Source organism: Asparagus officinalis, chromosome 9, assembly GCF_001876935.1.
Source record: "Asparagus officinalis chromosome 9, Aspof.V1, whole genome shotgun sequence".
Classification (NCBI taxonomy): Eukaryota; Viridiplantae; Streptophyta; class Magnoliopsida; order Asparagales; family Asparagaceae; genus Asparagus; species Asparagus officinalis.
Window position 1 is genome coordinate 44,462,540 of NC_033802.1, and position 20,855 is coordinate 44,483,394.

A 20,855-nucleotide genomic window follows, 5' to 3' on the forward strand; every position below is an offset into this window, starting at 1 on the left:
CCATTCTTTAAGGCAGACGGTCATGTGACAAGGTAAAGCAATATTTGTGAATTTTATCCCAGGCCAAGCTCAAGCTTGCCAAAGACAAATTGCGTTAGGCTCGAGGCTGAAGTGAGCGACTAACTCACCAAGACCGGTGATTCCAAGGTGACTCAACCTTGGCTCACATTGTCAGTTTCAAAGTGGCCAGAGTTAACCTCAGAATGTCAATTTCAAAGTGGTCGCAGTCAACATTCTCTCAGATTGTCAATTTCGAAGTGGCTTAGGAGCTGTTTGATTGCAATGTATTTCAGAGGAAATAAGATATAGTAGCGCTTTTGTGGTGCCTAATATCAGCTTTACCTTCTTTACCTTGATTGGCTCATTAAAAAGTAGTCCATTCTATGAGGGCACTCAAAACCATCTCCCTAGCAAAGAGAAGGGACTTCAGGGGGAAAGACCGTACTCGTCGAGCTTAGATGGACAACCGAATTTTAAATGTTTTCATAACTACTCCTAATTACTTAAGAGTTGTCCACCTTTATTGCCACGTGAACTAGACACATGGCATATTCCATTTGGTCTCTGAGATAGTTAATTTCGTGCGCGACAATCGTCGCAACAATCGTCCCTTATTCGCCACGAATATGATTGCTGATTGGACCAGATATATCATCTCTATAATAACCACAACTACGTACCTTAAAACAGTGATAAAACCCATTTAGATGCCATAAAAATCAGTCATCGGCTTTCTAGCTATACAGCAGAAGCCAGCAAAACCAAACAATTCCCTCAAAATGTTGATACCTAAGACTGACCAAATGTTCGATTCTGTTAAGATATAATACGCATCACTCGTGCCAACGAAAAATAAAGAATAGCAAAAAGACTTGAAAACAGGCCTGCTTTATGTCCATCTAAGTTGTAGAAATATGAAGTGCCAGATATTCCTAAAATTGCACGGTGGCATGCCCTCTAGAAACGCACAAGCACAACTACATTTAATCACCCTGCAAACCAATAATTATTTTCAAAATTTTGTCATCCAAAAGGAAGTCCAACGATTATTTTCAAGCTTTTCTGATCTCAAAGAAGTTCTCTTTTTTCATGGAAGAACACTCTTCACCTCCTTCCTATCTGCACCAAACACCTGAAACAGAGAAATACAGGATTTATAAATGCCCTGTCAAGACTTTACAACAAACCCGTTACCCAAACAAACATCCTCCCAATATAAGACGACAACTACACGTAAATGGTTTCCTGAGAACTTGGCAACATAAATATTAGGAATACGCAGATTATTCTCAAAACTCTTTTGGGAAAAAAATTGACAAGATAAGAAAAAATTTTCAAAAAAGGAAAATACATATCAGGAATATGATATTATTTTGCTACCTCTGCACCCAATCCTTTGACATACACGTTGGTATATAGCTCTGAACTATCAGGCATTGGGCTTTCCTGTAAATGGCAAGGAATTCATTCATATGTCAGTCATCCAATTAATACATAAAAACATGCACAGAAATCAATTGCTGATGATGCAGTTACGGGAGTTAGTTACCTTGGCCTGAGCAATGGCATCATCTACTTCCTTCCTCACTTGTTTCTCAATATCCTGAAATAATTGTGTAGTAAGAGAAGATGAGGGAACAAAAGAAATTCAAGGAGCTAAATACCCAACACTACCAAATTCCAATAACACATTCTATAAGTGATGCTTCCAATTAGAATGATTACCTTGAGCTCTGCGGCAGTTGCTACATCATGGGCTAGTATCAATTTTCTAACTCTTTCAATTGGATCACGTTCCTGTTAACACACGATGTATCAGATAAAGCTTAAATAATAACAAAAAAGCGTACTCACAGAACTGAGTTAGTAGTTAAATCAAACCAACCTGTCTCACACCACTGATCTCATCACGGGTACGATAGGTGCTCCCAGGGTCAGACATGGAGTGACCGTGGTATCTGTATGTGTCCATTTCAAGGATCTGCAAGTCAACATCCAAAATATTGCATTAGGCCCCACCATCTCAAAATTTACGCCAGAAAATTGGAATTAGCCTTCAGAAAAGGTAGCACTTTTATTGCACAGGGAGGGAAATCAAACAAGCAATTAATGACTTGAAAAAGGCTGATTAAGAGAGTGAGGCAACCTTGAAACTTCCCTCAAAAAATGATATATTTTTACTGCTTCAGAGAATTAATGGGTGATAAAGGGATGTAAGAACAAAAGGAATAATTATATACAGGTATTGATCATTCATTTTCTAAGGAATTACAGCTTTAGATATGCATTCACTATATCTCAGAATTATGATAAGCACCCCCATGGTAGTGTGATAAAACTACCAACAAAAGAGCATTTCACCGGACTCCTGTGCTTGCTTTCAAAGTTATACAGCAAATGTTGTCTCTCACACACACACATAGGAAAAATGTATATGAGCTGAGCTAATAGCCCATTTTGCAAAATAGTATAGTGCACGTGCGTTGCACGTTGTTGGATTAATTTTATGTTTATCTTTTTTTATAATAAGTTTGGTGTTAGATGTAATTTGTGGATTTTTGCTATCTTTTTATCATTAAAATCCTAGAGTAAATATAATCTTTATGAGGTTTATTTGTGACATTTCAAGGTCCTTTCTGCAAATTTTATAGCATATCTATAAAATTATGAAGTTTTAGGGTTGTTTTGCAAATTTAAAGGTATAGCATATCTATAAAATTATGAAGTTTTAGGGTTGTTTTGCAAATTTAAAGGTTTACTCTATAATTTTTCTAAAATTTTAGTTTTATGAAACCAGAGGTTTACTCTATAATTTTTCTAAAATTTTAGTTTTATGAAACCAGAGCTTTCCAATAAAACTTATGGAATACCTGTAAGACATTATTCAATTTGTGAACCTAAAAAGCATAATTCTATGTATTTTATAATTTAACATAATGTCTGACGTTTATAATTTAACACATGCTGGGTTTTTTATTCACAAATTTGTAATATAGTTATACCATTAGGAAGGATAAATAACATACTGACTATAAAATAATAATTTAAATATTTTGTATTTAATATAAAAAAATTTATGTTCTATGACAACTAAGAACATACTCTATCAGAGCTAATAAATTAACCAAAATCTATATAATCCTCTGAAAAGACTTAATCAGAGCTTCTTCAATTGTTAAGAACAAACATTATCAAAAAAAAGTTATGGGGTCTTACAGTAATGTTGTCATTATTTTGCTCTAATAATATTTTTAAGTTGAACCTACAAATTTCAATCAGACAAAACTTTTTGTGAAGGATGGATTTTGCAACTCAGTACATGATTTTTTAAGGAACCATCATGATGGGTATGACCAAAGTATATCCTCAGTTCAAAGTTAATTTCCATAATAGCAGACTGAATATTATTTGACGTTAAAATTTTTAGTCTTTTTTCTTCGTTACGCTGGAAAATATAGACTGCTATGTGCATATTATGCTAATGCTAAAGATCTTTGCATATACATAGTAAGAGCAGAACCTAAAAATCTCAAACTCGTTTATATAAATATGGGAAACTACTCTTTGTTTCTTCTTCAATTATTCATCTTACTTGATCAGTTGGAAGGGAAGTAACGAAGGGAAGTAACTTGATGTGTTATTTCCAGAATTTAGTAATGCATTTAATTGGGGGTTATGTATGTATGATGTATGGTTTATGTATAGATGCATGTGTTTTATGTATTCATGTATGTGTTTTAAAGGGTATTTTTGGAAGAAATGTTTTAACATACCAACACACTTTTATAATAGTATTAGATGAGTTTGAGATTTTTAGGTTCTGCTCTTACTATGTATATGCAAAGATCTTTAGCATTAGCATAATATGCACATAGCAGTCCATATTTTCCAGCGTAACGAAGAAAAAAGACTAAAAATTTTAACGTCAAATAATATGTTAATGAGAGGATATAAAAATATAAACAACTTATTCATGGTGAAATTATTTTAGGGGTTATGAATAATAATGCATTTAATTGGGGGTTATGTATGTATGATGTATGGTTTATGTATAGATGCATGTGTTTTATGTATGCATGTATGTGTTTTAAAGGGTATTTTTAGAAGAAATGTTTTAACATACCAACACACTTTAATAATAGTATTAGATTAAATGGGTAGCTAAACCTATGTCATGTGAGCCTCCCGCTAGTCACATCGGTGTAGGGCTCACATGGCTGTAGATTGGCAACTCATTATGTAAAATGGGCTGTCAGCTTATAGCCAGTTTCCTCATACACACACCAACGAAATGTGAGGTAAGCTGACAACACAAGAAATTTTATGCACTGTCGCCACGTCTAAGCTCCCTATTTGCTAAAAGTGTGTGGAGTTTTTAAAAAAGATAATTTAGAAACGGTTAATAGTTATATATAAAACTAAAAACTACGAGGACTTGAATGCAAAAGACTTCACAACTTTATGTCCACCAACAGCAGCTTCTCCATCTCATGTTTTTGCTCCTTCCCTTTTTTCGTCCCAAATCTTAGATTTGTGATTTGTGAAACCCAAATTACATCCAACATCTCTCTCCTCACACAACTTGTTCTTCAGATTAGAGAACTCAAAAACTGATTTGTTCTTCAAGATTGGAGAGAAACCCCCTACCTTGGAAAACTTTGCTTTTGATCAATAAGTTCTATAGTTAAGTGGATCTTTTAAAAAACTAACAAGAAAATCTAGCATGACATACTCCAATTTCTTCTTTATTCCTTCGACAAATCACTCAAAAATAATTAAAATCTCTTCAAAAAATTCAAATCACCCACCATTTCTTCGAAATTACCTAATAGTTTACCAATTTATCACAGACACCAAGAGAGTAGAAGTATGGAAATGAAGAAATGGGGCTTATGAGCACATAAAGAAGGAAACCTACCAACAATCATTTAAAGACCAGAAGCTATGGGGCGAAAAGGATTTTGGGTTCAATTGGACTTTGGATAAAAAATAATGGTGGACTGGACTTTGCTGCTAATGGCAATTCCGTGAATGCCTTATTAGTTAATGGGCAAAGGTATTTGACTAGGTTCGATTGCTATTTCGGACAACAAAGGAGAAGTAACGTGAGCGGGGAGATGAATTTACGAGAACATTTACACCTAACCCCTCTTTTTCTTTAATTTCACATATGAATTATAATTATTCCAATCATATCCTTGAAAGCATAAAAATTTTCAGCAAATAGGGACTTGCCACGTGGCGACAGCACAGAAAATCGCTTGCCGCTGCCAACCACCTTTCGTTTTTCTCATATATATATATATATATATTATTATATATATATAATATATATATTAATATATATATATATATATATATATATATATGAGATTAATGGGTATCATATGTCATATGAGTGGATTTTCTCATATACAATGATGTGGCACAATCTCTACTAAGTATAGTCATGAGGCATTCTCTCTCCTACTTTATTCACTTGGTGGAGATTGTACCACGTCATTATATATGAGGGAATCCCCTCATATGACATATGATACTCATTAATCTCTCTATATATATACATATGTATACATATGCATATACATATGTATACATATGTATATACATATGTATACATATGTATATATGTATACATATGTATACATACATATATGTATACATATGTATATATATATATGTATGTATACATGTATATATATATATATATAGCCGCCAGCTTTGGTACTCCAGAAAATGAACTTTAGAGTACCGATGGAAGGATCTTAAATATTTACCGAAATCATAGCTCACTCTTTTCCGCTGAAATCGGTGAAATCAGTTCAGTTCCACTGGCAACTTCGTTAATAATTCAACTTTCAAGAGTAATTTCAAAGAACCTTATTGTCACGTGCGAAAGGTGCGCTGACAGCATAGAAAATTTCCTAAATTGTCAGCCTACCTTCCGTTTTCTCAAAAAATACCTTACCCCCTGATTTTCAAAGTTTTGGAAATCAGGATGTAGGATATTATATATATGTATGTGTGTGTATAGTCATGTGTGTGTGTGTATAACCAATAACTTCGATACTCCAGAAAATGAACTTTAGAGTACCGATGACAAGTATCGTAAATATTTATCAAAATCATAGCTCACTCGTTTCCGCTGAAATCGATGAAATCAGTTCAGTTCCACTGGCAACTTCCTTATAATTCAACTTTCAAGAGTAATTTCATAGAACCTTATTAATTCTCTTTCTCCCTGCTCTTATGAATTCCTCGACAGCCAGTCAAAATTAAACAAGTGCGATCTCAACTGCTTTGTCTCTCTAGGCAAGTGTGACGTCCATGCTCTCTGGTAGAGGCGAAGGACTCATCCTCCTCTCGCCCGCGATCGTAGACAAATCCTCTAATCACGCCTAAACTGCTTGAGTTCATTAGTCCTGGTTAATTCGACAATGTGCCATTGTTATCGTTCTTCATTCTAACTTTGTCCTTGGAACCCTAGAAATAACTTTAGACCAATCTATTAATTCTAACTCAATTAGACTATCTTCAAAGTTTACAATCAGGAAATTGGTAACTCTGTGATCTAACTCTATTTTCTTCATTATCTGAAGTTGTGGACGACGACTATGAAAATATTGCATAATGAGTGGTGAGGAAGAAAGATAAGAGGAAAAGTACAATTTTACCTTTTTAATTCAAATTAAATAAAAATAATAAAATCCTTATTTTGATGTACTAAAGCAAGACTCGTACACACACACATATACATATATATGAGGAATATGGATGTTCTTGGCATCAAGGACCGATTTTGTTCCTTGGTAGTAAGGTGGCTTGTTCTCATCCCCTCATTTTCAGGGAGTGGAGCATTCTCAAGTAGGAACCATTCAAATGAGTGGATTAGAATGAGTTGTCTCAGTTCTTGGTACCAAGGATACTCATCTCTCTCTCCACACACAACACACAAACACAAACATACATATATATAGGGTAGGCTTACAGTACCTAGGGTGTACTTACTCACCCGTAAAAATACGTGTTTGACCATCGATATTAATGATCAACATCGTCCATTGTGGTCTATGTATTCAAAACTTCATGGAAATTAAATAACATACATAAGATATTTTTTTTACATCTAAGGACTAGATATGAAAGGTCTGTGACAGTCTAAAATGTCAGTTATTTTGAGTTTCTTGAATTATAGGATAGAAAATCGCAAACCACACGATTTTTTATCCATACTCATTTGATGACATGTAGATAACAATAAATGGTTTGGATTTATAATATCGATGGGTAAAGGCGAACTTTTAAAGGTGTGTAACTAAGTTATATCATAGGTGTATTGCAACCCTACCCATATATATAGAGAGAAAAAAGAAACTTTTTCATCCATTGATTTTACTTTGAGATTTGTGCAAGCATGTCATACAAATCAAGGCACACATCTCAAAGATAACATTCATGTTTGAATGCAAATCTCAAAGCAAAATTAAAGGCCAAAAAGTTGAAGGACAAGAAATTCTATCCACTTAAGTTTATAGGAGTTTCTCTATATGTATGTATATATGCATATATGTATATATAATGGAGGAAGAAGAGAGATCTACATAGATACGTACGTACGTACGTACATACATACATACACACATACATACATGTACATATATACATATACAAAGGAATATTGGTATTCTTGGTAACAAGCACCAAATTCGATGTTTGATAGTGTTGTGGCCACTTCTCATCCACTCATTTAATAGGTGCATAATCAAGTGAGGACAATTTTTAAATGAGCACATATAAATGTGTGGATGAGAAGCATTCACATCACTACCAAGCACCAATATTGTGCTTGGTACATATATACTCAATTTTTTTGTATACCTATATACTCATATTTTTCATATATGTGTGTGTTATTTTATTCTACTTTGTGTGTGCATGCGCGCGTGTTTTTGTGTTAATTCTCAAGCCATTCATGATGTCATGGCATATGATATGCTATACCAAACAACTAAAAATGACAAATGCAATGGAGGTGTTGCCCTAAATTCTAACAAGGTCTTATCATAAGAACAGTGCAAATGTGCAATATACATGTAAGCTACGTAAATTCTATAGAAATGTAAAGCATTGTGAATGGAAAACTAGGCACTTTGACACTCTTATAGAGTTAAGCAATCCAACAGTTTAATAAAACATGCAATATTTTATGAGCCCATAATCCATAGTTCAGGAAAAAACAACTTTTCTATCCTATAACAGCAATAAATAAGTGAGGTTACTCAGACAATACTGCTTCAAGATCTTAAACCCTATAGCACTTCCTTCTTCAATTTTGTCTATATACCTTCAACCTATAAGAAAATATAATATGACAATATAAGAGTCTACTACACAGTTCCCAATAATAAGTGGTGAAACTTGTTTGAGTAGAAATGTAGATATCGCATCTAAGGAGACGACATGTTTTCTTTTGAGCATCATCATCATATACAGCCATTCTCATAAGCCACTTTCTTCTACACTTATTGGAAAGTCACTATGCTAATTCTTGCATTTCTCGATTTAAAAGAAGGTACGTGGTGAAAAGATGTTAGTTAGATATTTCTTCATAAACCATATATCAAGTAAATCAAACCAAAAATCGTATACTTATAACTACATGAGGTGAAACCCACTTGAATAGAAATTACCAAAATCTCAAGAAACAACTATTTTTTTTCTACGCATCGTTCTTTACAACCATTCTCAGTCAAGCCACGTCATTTTGCACTTGCTAGGAAGTCACTGTGCTTTAATTATTCCTCATCTAAACAAATTGGAAGGTGGGAAGTGAATGATTAGGTTAGATGGCTTCACATAAGCAATATAATTTTACCAAAATTAAACTGTAATCATGACATAACAATAACCTAAGTTGCACGGGCACATGTAATGTGGGTATGGGTGCAGGTACGGGACACGAAAATTTGTAAAAGGTTGGATACGAGGACACAACTGAAACTCATAGGAAATAATCATGGTACTGAGCTATCTATGTAAATGACCCTTTAAATCCTTTTAAATCCTGGGTCTTTAAGGCTGAAACTAACCCGGCCCTTATCCAAAAAGTTACAAAATGGTTGTGAAGTGTGGAATATATATCCAAGAAGTTTATGACGAGCGTTTTAAATTAAACATGCATTGTATAATTGAGTACAAGTCTGGACAAATATATGCATATATTTAAGGAGTATCCAAGAAATGTCAGAATGGCTCCAAATTAGGAGTACCCAGGTAACATAGACAATAACAAACAAGAACTTAACTAAAGTTGTCTGCATTCTGGAAGATCTACTCAAGTCCTATGATATGCACGACTTTCCATGAATGGAAATTTTGCAGGTCCACCGCACCCAGACATAACAAGCACATCTATTCATATCCAACAGTTACAAATGCGTAATTATTCCCACCGAACAAAAACTAAATGTCTTTTGACATCAGTTACTAAAATTAGGTTGTTCCTATATGCTAACTGCTTGGTTCAAATATATACAAGTCATATCTGTTTTGTATTTTGGATAATTGCCATATCTGAGCCCCAGTGTCCATGTTGGAGTATAAAGCTTGTATCAATGTCAAAATCATATTCATAATCCAGGCTTTCATGCTTCGTTAGATACTCATCTGTGTGAGAAAGAACTAGTAGCCATAGGAAGTCTATCTGTGACAACCAAGCAGAAAAAAGAGTGGAAAGTGAGAAGAAATACTCATTTATAGAGAAAAAAAGGTGAGAGTTAAGGCATAGTATCATGTAATCCAGCTGGTTCCTATTCACGGAACGGGAACGGGAGTGGTGTACACGACTTATTTGGAATCGGGTATTTTTTTTTGTTTGGGGGGGGGGGGGGGCAGGCTTATATGGTACAAGGTAGACTAAGTGTAGTAATTTGAGTGCCAAAGTGTACAATTTTTACTCAAAGTGTACAATTTTCTTCAAGAATCAAATTCAAGGATCAGCAACGGTAAAAAAAATTCTCAAGTTGCAATTAAGGTACACTTTTGTTGCTTATTTTTCTAAAAATGGTTGTCTTATAAAAATATTAATAAATATGGATTCTAAATCGGGTCGCCGAAGTTAGCAAACTGGGTCGCTTTGGAACGTGACCCAATTTGCTAGTGTACCGCATTCAGCGACATGTACCGCATTCAGTAACGATTAAATACTGGTCATGGTTCGCTATGGTGTCCCACATTCGTGAGATCTATATGAGTAAGTCAAAAGAACAGAGGGACAGACAGAAAAGAGAATTTTCTAACAAAATATAGATTTATTTAATTTAGGATTAAAATGCTTCTAACAAATAAAAAGTTAACTTTTCCTATAGAAAATCCATAGTATATTTAATGGAAAATCTGTTGCAGAGTTTGATTTGGTCCTTTTCATCAAGATAATGTCTTCTACAGATGTTGACAGTAAATTTTGGTGGTGGTTGTAGGCAGATAAAAAGTACCCGAAAACAGTGGTTATATTGGTCCTTTTCTTCTCCATTCAACTTTACCAAGATCATCTCCGCTTTCGGAGCTGCAAATGTAAAACCCATACAACTTCATCCAGTTTCATGTTGACTACCCTCTCAGGACTCTTTTATCATTTTCTTGCTCCTCGGGACTGTGGCACCGACCATTCAATGTTATACATGTTAAAACCATCACTAATAATTTTATCCCTAAGTTCATCTGAACATACCTTCAACTTCCAGTGTATGCACTTTATATCTTCTGCAATCTATTGTTGCATGATCAGTCATCCATTTCATCCCATTTTATATAAATAAATACTACGGGTACGGCATTATTTGATTATTCTATATCTGACCTGTAAAGCACTCTGCTGGCTTTGTGACCATTTTTGTAGAATTTGATTCCAACTTCGCAGATAATACCAAAAATGAACCTCACAGATACTATATCTCATAATAATACTCCAAAAGCAATATTATAAAAAAGTGAGTATTAGCCAAAAAAAACTACAAACCAATCCTGCAGAAGCAATACTGCAAAAAAGAAGAGGATATTTGAAGGCAACATAAACTAGGTACCGAAGTGTGGATTATATGCATGTAAGCAAGAAAAGAAAAGATAGCAAATGAGAGGAGTGATATTATAACAAACTGTGAGATAGTCTATATCAATCTGTATATTAGGTGAACAATTAAAGAAGAATGATGCAAGTAATGGTTTCTTCAAATATATATTATAAGTTAAGATTTTTCTTCCAGAAAAAATTTGCAACTTTCACGTAATAGAAAAATAGTCAGATGATTACTACGAGAAACAAAAGTATCAAGTCTCATAAGAAGATAATTAACAAAAAAATAAACAAAAGATTTAACGCAGGTTCTCACAATGGGTCCATTCTTAAGGGCATGTTCTTTAGCAAATTTACATGCTTGCTTCACAGCAAGAGCATCCATTCCATCCACCTGCACCAAAAATAAATGAGTATTAGAAATATGGAGGACACTGTAATGCGTGGATAAGTAACATTAACAACAATAAGCTTTAAATACCCTATTGCCTAAAGCTGTCTCTTCACCGATTCAAAACTTTTGACAATAAGCAAGTATAGTGATATTCCAGAAATAAAGAAATTCTTCCAAAACTTACAATAAGTTCCGCCAACACCTGAATCTGGAAATATAGAATATGAAAGCAACGACTCATTGCTTAAATAACTTGTTTCTTTTTAAAGTTCAAGCAATGTGATTTTGTAAAAATGTAAGACTTTTTAGGATTTTTAAATGTCAGCAGTATAGAAATCTACACCCAGGACAATAAGGTGCCAGGAGATACCAGACCTTGGCATGAACCCAGCCGGTCCCCAAAAATTTTGGGATGGCCATAGTCTCTACCCCAGACTTCACCTAATCTTTGTAGGTTGACAGCTGGCCATCAGGTTTTCAAGCTCCCTTTTCAGGCTCATTACTTTGTACTATTTCAAAAGCGTCTGCTATCAAGTTACAAAAGGATAAATTTAAAGAAAATGTAAAACTAATCTTTAAAAATAAGTTCAGAAAAATTCAAGACAACCCCCCACCCTCACTGACCCTAAACATATAAAAGCTTTATAGAGATTATCAAGGTTGAGCGCTATTTTGGGGATAGAAAGGAGAACATGGTTGGCTGGAGCTAGGAGTTAATAGATGCCCTCAAAGGGATTGGAACCATAGAAACACAACCTATGGTAAATCCTAAATTTAACCCTGCTGCTGCCCTACTTTTAAGAGGGTTGTAACAGGCTTTTTTAGACTGGTCAATAATCCCTCAGGCTATCCCCAACCTCTTATTATCACTATCAACAATATTAATCATGTAATTTTAATCAAATACATCCAAAAAGCAACCTGACAAATATTCTAATCGCCCAAAAGAAGTCTGAAAAGAAAGGAAGAAAGAAATAGAGTTTGTTCTACTAAGAGTTTGTGATATATCTTTGACATGGAAAACAAGCCAAAGCCTAAATTGAAATGCATGACCAGAACATCTGCGTCTATGGAAAATAAATCAACCAACTATAATTATATTGGAAGTAAAAATAAAATCCCCAACAAAGGTGAATAAGACTTGACTTTGTTGACTCTTGGGGTTTAGTGAAAGGAGACGAACAATGGAAATTTAAAAGGAAGAACAGTGGCTTCCACTTCTCGAAAAAGGATGGAAACAGTAATTACAAAGCAGCATTGTGAATCATCAAGCAGAAAAGCTAAGAACAAAAATTCATAGTAATAAATAAGCCAATTATTTTAAAGCAAAACTACTAGATATTGAACAAAGATTAAGACACATTGGAGAAATGTAGATCAAACCTTCTTTAAAAACACAAAATAATAACACTAACATGCAGAATCTGGTTTGTCATAGAAAGCATGCATAATCATGACCCCTGAAAATACGCACAAATAAAAACAACTAATCACATAAGAACACAATGCAAATAAAATAAAAGGTACATGACAATCGTTTTAGACGTTCTTCGTAGAGGAAATAGTCGACAGCACTCAATTTTTCTCTTCATATTTTATGTCGTGTTACATGCCTCCAACAAAGACATTTCTAAATTTTAGAAACCAGTGCAGAATGACATTTGTGATGAGCGCACTTAGTTAGAAAGTTATTATGTTTACAAAGTTAATTTAACCCCTTATGTAATTAGGATTTGGATTAGCCGCCTATTATAAATAAGGGCTATTGGGATAGACCTCCTGTATTTATCACCCAATTGGAGATAGACCCCTTGTTTAATTGATGCGGAAAGACCCCTTGTATTATTTACCCAAGTGTGGATAGACCCCTGAGTGAACTTTTTTACTCTTAAAAGAGTCAAAAAAGTTTACTTGGGGCTTTTATCCGCACAAATAAAACTATAGGGATCTATTCGCAATTAGCCTATAGTACAATAGATCTATCTATAAGTATATAAATAAAGAATGAGAGGAGAGGTAAACTATCTTTATAATCTTTATTATTTCACAAATAACCTGGTATCAAAGCCTCTTCTCTCTTCTCTCAAGTCTCGAAACCTTATTTCTTCCTTCTAACCCCCACTCAAATGTGATCCTCCACCTCTCCCTCTTTCAGCTCCTCAAATTCACTCCTCAAATAAGAAAACAAAACCAAGCAAATTCTTGCCCGTCAAAATGTGAAAGAATGGTTCCGCCTACTCAAAACTCGGCAGGGTGTCGCATACTACTCAAACCCTAGTATTTGCAAGAGTTGCATTCTTCTATGCAAAAAGAATACTTAGAAAGAACAAGAATTTTGGATCTGCAAAAGTAGCTTAAACAGTTCCTTTAGGAACACAATAGAATGAATGGGAATTTGTTTCACTTCAAATACATCTTATCAAAGAGAAGAAATTTACCTGACATGAATTCCCTACCTATCACTATAGGACTATTAGTTATTCAATCTAATCTCTTTACTCTTTAAAAGATGAATCAATGGCTTGCTTGTAACCTTCATTGCTAAACGACTTACCCCCTCACTGAATACTCTAATTCCTTAACTTATTGCCACGCCTTCACTGCCCTTGGTTCTTCTGATATCACGCTACTAATCCCACCATCGCCACAATGAGCGCCACCAAAGCCCTAACATTGCGCTGCGATCTCCAAGCCACCACATGGTCACCATGTTCTTGGGTGGGTTTGAGCATTAAGGTCCATGTTTGTCTAGATTGGGCAATAGTGCTGGTAATTGTGATTAGTTACTAATACCCAAGATTCTTTGTGAGATGTCTCTTGGGGAAACATTTTTTGGATTGAGACATGACGGCAGAGTCAAATGAGGTTCCCACAATCTTCCTCAAAATGACCCATAAAACCGCAATGAAAATAATGCAGTGGTAGACATCAATATTGAAAATTAATTCATGTAACTTTCCCTAAATCATTTTTAGTCGCTTCGAAGCAGCTCGCTCAAACTCAATTTCATCTTCACACTCAAGAAATTTCCCCATCCAACTTTTCCATCCATTGAGATCTCCAAAGAATACCAACAAATAAACTTTATGTTAATAATTTATTTATAGAGCAGTTCTTGATTCATCTATTTGCATTAGCTTCCTTTGGTTTATGCATTCCTTTAATATTTGTGCCTCTTCTAAATTCCATTCCAATCAAGGGACCTTTCAGCTAATTTCCATGCACTAAATTTAAAATAATTGATTAAATGTTTGTATAATAAGAGATGGGAATTACCAACTTGACACATTATTTTTGGACGGAAAACAACTATTTCCTTTTCTTTCCAAGCGATGAGGAAATTAAAGCTGCATTTTCCTTAAAAGCAAATTTAAAGGGAATTCAAGAATGTTTGAATGAATTATCGACACTTATCTAATGTTTGAAACTAAATTCTACTAGTTCCTCAGCCTTCTTATCAAAATCGAAGAATTCAGTTCCCTAGGTTTTTATCAAAAATTGAAAATTTTCAATAAATTTCATTAAGTGCTATTCAAAGTCAAATATGATGGTATAATGGTTAGTCCTTCTTCACTATTTATCAAGTCTTAGCTCATAGACCATATTTTGGAGGTAATATTCTGGTCACGAATATGAACAGGAAACTTAGCGAGAAGTAAGAACAACTTTTTGCAATGAAATAAGGTTAAGATTTATGTTACTGTGCAAGAGAAGATTGGTCACTGGAATAAAGATTTTCCTAACGACAACTGTTTTGACGCAATAACATGCTACTTCATTAGACTTTGACTAAAGTGAAGCCCTACATTAAGGATTTGTTGCTTTGTTGAAGAGCAGCGGAGGAGTTGTGGATTTTCTATGATAATTGTATTTAGAAGTACCAATATAACATAATTTATGATGTTATTCAAGAGTTGTTCTGCACCAAGGGGAATTGGATTTTAAGGCAGTCATATGGTGATTAAAAATCACCTATCAGAAGAAATTCAACATATGCTCCTTATCACCTCGAACGCATCTTTTTAGGTGCTCTCTCTACAGAGTATTCTTTAGCACGACCATAAGTGACTGGCAACTATATTGTCAGATCACTCGTAGAGTCATACCACTTCATGTAAATGGCGATCTCTTTCCCGTACTAGAGTATTATTGATGAGGACACATAATCGATCTTCACTTGTAGCCCAAGGGAGGCCTCCAAGAGGATGAGGCATAGTTTTAGTGGTGACTAATAGGAGGATGAGGACACGATGATGTTATTTATTACTACTACTGCAAGGAGCCTAGCCACACTAGGTACCATTTTCCTTTGATGTGGTACCTATGTGGGCATAGCTAAGGAAGGACACTTAATATTAAGAGTTTAGTAGCTGCAGAGCAAATACAACAACAATTCCAACAATTCTGGTTAATACAGGCACAATTATCTCTACTACAATAAATCTAACACTGAAAGCTAATCTCAATGCATGTTTTTGTTGTACTCCCCTGGTCATAGATTCATGGGGTCAGGTTCATGACAAATGATTATGTGACTGGAAACAAAGATATTTTATCATTCCTTGAGTCCACTTCTCTCCTTCTATCTCCCTTGTGTTTGCTTCTCCCTCCCCTTCTATCACACTAGTAAATGAGGATATAAGAACAACTAGTACTACACTTAGTTTACCATTATCTTATGTGCTTTGTCTCACTACGTTCTCTTACAATTTGTGATCAGTTAGTCTAATTATTGAGTGCTAAATTGTCATCAACATTCATTCCTACGGATTGTGAATTTTAAAAACTTGTGACAAGGAAGATGATTGCCACAAGAATTTAGCGAGGCGGATTATAAGAGCTCAATTTGGTACTGACTAATTATCGTGTTCTAATTCTATATCATCTGTTGACTACCACTATTGGTTTGGATACCACTCTTTGCATATATTGAAACTATTGATGCTGTTTTGAGTCATGTTTAATCTAATAATTGTGAGCTTTTTCAATAAAAAAACATCATGCATATGGTATCCTATTAGATTCAATAAAAGGGCTTATTTACTTTACTTCATGTTGACATATAAAGTCACTGTCTTATAATTCAAAGCTTGGTTTTAAATATTATAAATGAGTTTTGAACATGATTTCTCATATTAATTGGCTTTATCTTATGAAATAGTGCTCTAAAGTATTTTTCAATTTTTAAAACTTTTTGTTTAAAGATGCAAAACCAATTTCATATTTCTATAAAAAATTAAGATATGATAGTGCTAAGGAGTCTTTTGGTTCATGCTTCACAGATTTTATGGAGCAAATCAATATTTTGCACAAATGCCCTTGTGTATAATTCTCAACAAAATGGAATGGCTGAATGTAAAAACCATTATTTACTTAAAATTGCATAAACACTTCTAATGGACAGGCAGATCCCAAAAATGTTTTGAAGTTATCCTGTTTTGACTACATGATATTTAATAAACTGCATGTTCACAATTTTAGCAACAAAATCTCATATTCATTTTTGTATCCTAACAGTTCGTTGGTTTCTTAGCGTCATAAGATGTTTAGGTCTGTGTTTTGTCAATAATCATGATCCCATAAAACAAAACTTGATTCTCGATTCTATTAAGAGTGTCATCCTTGATTATTCTCATACTCAGAAGGGATATAGCTCTTTATTGTTCATCTTTAGATTGACACATACTTTCTGCAAATGTTACTTTAATCGAGACTTAGTTAGGTTTTATTAATGAGTCTCCTCATGAATCTAATGACGAGCTCGATAACTTTTTAGTCCATGAGGTAACAGTTGTCGGGTCACAAAATACTGATTTATCATTAGATACAGCACACCATCATGTTTTTTTATCCTATCCAAGTTTATAAATGAAACATCTCATGCTTTTGTGCCATCATTCACTGAAATTCCAGTTCCAAACACAATCTGACGATAATACACTTGTACAACCCTCTCGTACTGCTACTATCCATAATGATGATCTTCCAATCGCTCTTTGCAAAGGCAAACGCACACGCAATGTTACAAAAAATGTTACATAGCTTAGATGTTGGACCTGGTGCCTAGAGCCTAGGCTGGCCTAAGCAATTTTCCTTTCTTTGTTACAACAATTGATAATAAATTCATATATTATCAAAAGCGCTAGGCACCGATAATACACTCGTACATACCCTCTAGTACCGCTACTATCCATGATGATAATGATCTTCCAATCGCTCTTCGCAAAGGGAAACACACATGCAATGTTACATAACGCGCTATGTAGCTTAGGCATCGGACCTGGCGCCTAGAGCCTAGGCTGGCCTAAGCGATTTTCTTTTTTTTTTGTTACGATAATTGATAATAAAATCACATATTATCAAAAGCGCTAGGCACCGATAGGTACTAGACTGGCACCGAGGTAGATTTCTTCCTTTGTTTAAGAGGTAGTAGAGGAGGTTTTCTGAAAGTCGGAGAAGGTGACGGCATTCATAATTAGTAGACGAGGTTGGAGGAGTTCAGAGGAAGTTAGAGTTGGGAGACTGCTATAGAGGAAATCATAAACAAAAACCTAAGTGGTACCATCTAAGCGCTTCCAAGACCTAGCGGGTAACGCCTAGGTCTGGGCAGACACCTAGGTAGGCTAGACGCCCACTTTTAAAACATTGCGCACATGTACTCTCATCTTCGCAAAGGCAAACATACATGTACTTCTGAAATTATGCATCACAAGATGTTCAAGCACAAAATCAAATTATCGGGTGAAAATGATACTTCTAATCATTTCTTACCAAATTTACATCATAGAATGCACATCAGCTAATAAAAATGTTAGCAACTACTTCACATAATTAAGTTGCAATATGCACTGAAATTTTTAGTATAATCATCCATCTGTCATCTACAAATCATCGTTTCATCCACACTTGCCTTCTTTTCATTCATTCCTTTAATATGCAAAATGTCATTTGTGAAACATTTTTGTTGATTGCTCCACCATCAGCAATAATATGCCCAATTAGTTCTCTCATATATCTCATCTCCATCCTATTAAACTAGAAATGTATATCATCAATAAGAATGAGAAAAATTAGGCAATTATCTATGAATCATGGAGTTAAGTTCGAGAAGCTCAAAATAAACATTTGGCTGATTCAACATGACCAGGATTAACGTAGTATACCAACTGCAGTTTCAATTCTTATATATTGTTCAATAAGCTAACTTATTATGTACTAATAATAATATTAGGGTAAATTTCACAACCAACCCCCACCCCCCCAAAAAAAAATCACCAAAGAAAAAACTTCAGCTCATTGCCTATGAATTCCCTCGAATTTTGTTTTCCCCATTTAGCCCTCTAACTCTTCCCACAAAAACCCCTATCTTTTCCTATGAACCTCAAACATTGTTTTTCCTTGAACCCATGTCAAGGCTAGAGCTCCCAATCCTTTTTTTCTCTTGTTTAAAAGTTTCAAATCTCATATTGAATTTGCTTCTAATATTAGAAAATCATGAAATTCACATTAATTTTCTAAGATGGTTTCTTCATCCAAACACACTCACTAGAAGAGAGCTTTTTTATTGTTCAAGAGCTGTTACACAAAACTCTACAGCTACAGCTAACCTTAGATGTATTGTTCAAATTTGACGGTGTTAAAGTTGAAAGTTTCATGGGAAAATTTAAGAGTCTAGTTGAAAAAAAACAAAGTTAAGAGGGTTTTGCCAGAAACAGCCCAAAGTTTGAGGCTTTTTGTGAAATTTATCCAATATTTTCTCTTATATGCTAGCAAACATCATGTCCCACACCCAGTTCCCCAAAAGCTAGAGATATGAGCCTAATTCTCGCTTGCTAAGATCCAAAATCGATCAGGTCGAAACAGAAAACAACTATCAGGTCATGAATTTCTATCCATCTACTGTATCAAATTCTTATATAACTCAGATGTGATGGTAGTTAAAATTGCGACCTTGAGACCAGGAACATAATCTCCACGCTTGTAGTACGCCGGGCTCTTGGCTGCTCTCCATTCTGCAGTTCCCATTCCATCTGAAACACAACAGCATCAACAACAACGAAGAGTATCAAGCAACAATTATCAGAAAAATTCTTTAAAAAATAGATCTCATGTTTCTTGCTTACAATGGTTATTCTCGCAAACCAAGATGGCAGGTAAATCCCACAGAGCCGACATATTCAGAGCCTCAAACAGCTGACCCTGGTTGGCAGCCCCATCTCCATACAAGGCGAAAGTTACACTCTCATCCTTCATATACTTCTGCCCAAAAGCAACCCCACATCCCAGCGGGATCTGAGCCCCAACGATCCCGTGCCCTCCATAAAAATTAGCATCTTTCTTGTAGAAATGCATGGATCCCCCTTTTCCATGGGAGCATCCATCCCGTCGACCCATGAGCTCAGCAAAGGCCTGAAGGAGGGTCCCACCGCGGCTGAGGAAGATGCAGTGGTCGCGGTAGGCGGTGATGATGGCGTCCTTCTTGGTGATAGCGGCCTCCATGCCGACCGCAACGGCCTCCTGGCCATCGTACAGGTGGCAGAAACCGCGGATTAGTTTCGATTTGTAGAGAGAATCGGAGGCGATCTCCATGCGGCGCATCAGAGCCATGTCTCTGAAGAAGGAGAGGAGCTCGGAGGAGGAGGTAGAGACGGATCGGGAAGGAGGCTCGCAGTTGTGGCCGGTGAACGGGAGCTGCGTCTCCACGTACGTTTCGTCGCTGGAGGCGGTAGGAGAAAAGCTGGGTTCGGAGATTGGGCCGAGGAGGAAGGAGGAGGCGGCGGCGGTTTGGGGAGGTAACGAATCTCTGCGACGGAGAGCGCGGCGAACGTTAGGCAGCCATGGAGAGAAGTTCGTTCGAAGAAAGAGAAAGACGCGGGTTCGACGAGAGGAGGGAAATGAATTCGAGACAAGCGGAGGCTTCGTCCGTATGCGGTTCTTGACAGATTTTGCAGCATAGCAAGTTGCCTTTTTATTCGTATGATTATTGTTGGACAAATTTTCAAAACCGACCACTTTGGGATTTTAATTGCAAAAAACGACCCATTTCAATCTTATTTATAAAAACCGACCCAGTTGGTTGAAACTGGGTCGGTTTTTAAAAAAAAATTTCCCAAACTTCACGAGAGTTCAACTCCCGTGAAGTTTTGTTATGAGAAAAACTTCACGGGAGTTCAACTCCCGTGAAGTTTCCCAAAAAAAATTACAAAAACCGACCTGTTTTCAGCCCCTGGCTGAAAACAGGTCGGTTTTTGTAAATATTTTTAAAACCGGTCGTTTTTTGCAATTAAAAACCCAAAAGGGTCGGTTTTGAAAATTTGTCCGATTATTGTTTCCTATAGTTTTGGGGTCAGATTCAGAGGAGGTATATAAAGTCATGTTATACAGTGGCGG

General features: G+C 35.5%; 1 protein-coding gene across 1 annotated transcript in view; it reads right to left on the minus strand.

Annotated features, from left to right (window-relative positions):
• Positions 691-20,855, minus strand: part of LOC109823401 (pyruvate dehydrogenase E1 component subunit alpha-1, mitochondrial-like) — a 21,578-nt gene continuing 1,413 nt past the window's right edge. Inside the window, exons 2-9 of the mRNA XM_020389679.1 lie at positions 19,589-20,429; positions 19,416-19,495; positions 11,388-11,465; positions 1,886-1,981; positions 1,726-1,797; positions 1,550-1,603; positions 1,381-1,446; positions 691-1,132 (exon numbers count right to left, since the gene is read on the minus strand). Coding sequence (XP_020245268.1) covers positions 1,088-1,132; positions 1,381-1,446; positions 1,550-1,603; positions 1,726-1,797; positions 1,886-1,981; positions 11,388-11,465; positions 19,416-19,495; positions 19,589-20,429 — 1,332 coding nt within the window. The 3' untranslated portion in view covers positions 691-1,087. The remainder of the gene's footprint in view (positions 1,133-1,380; positions 1,447-1,549; positions 1,604-1,725; positions 1,798-1,885; positions 1,982-11,387; positions 11,466-19,415; positions 19,496-19,588; positions 20,430-20,855) is intronic.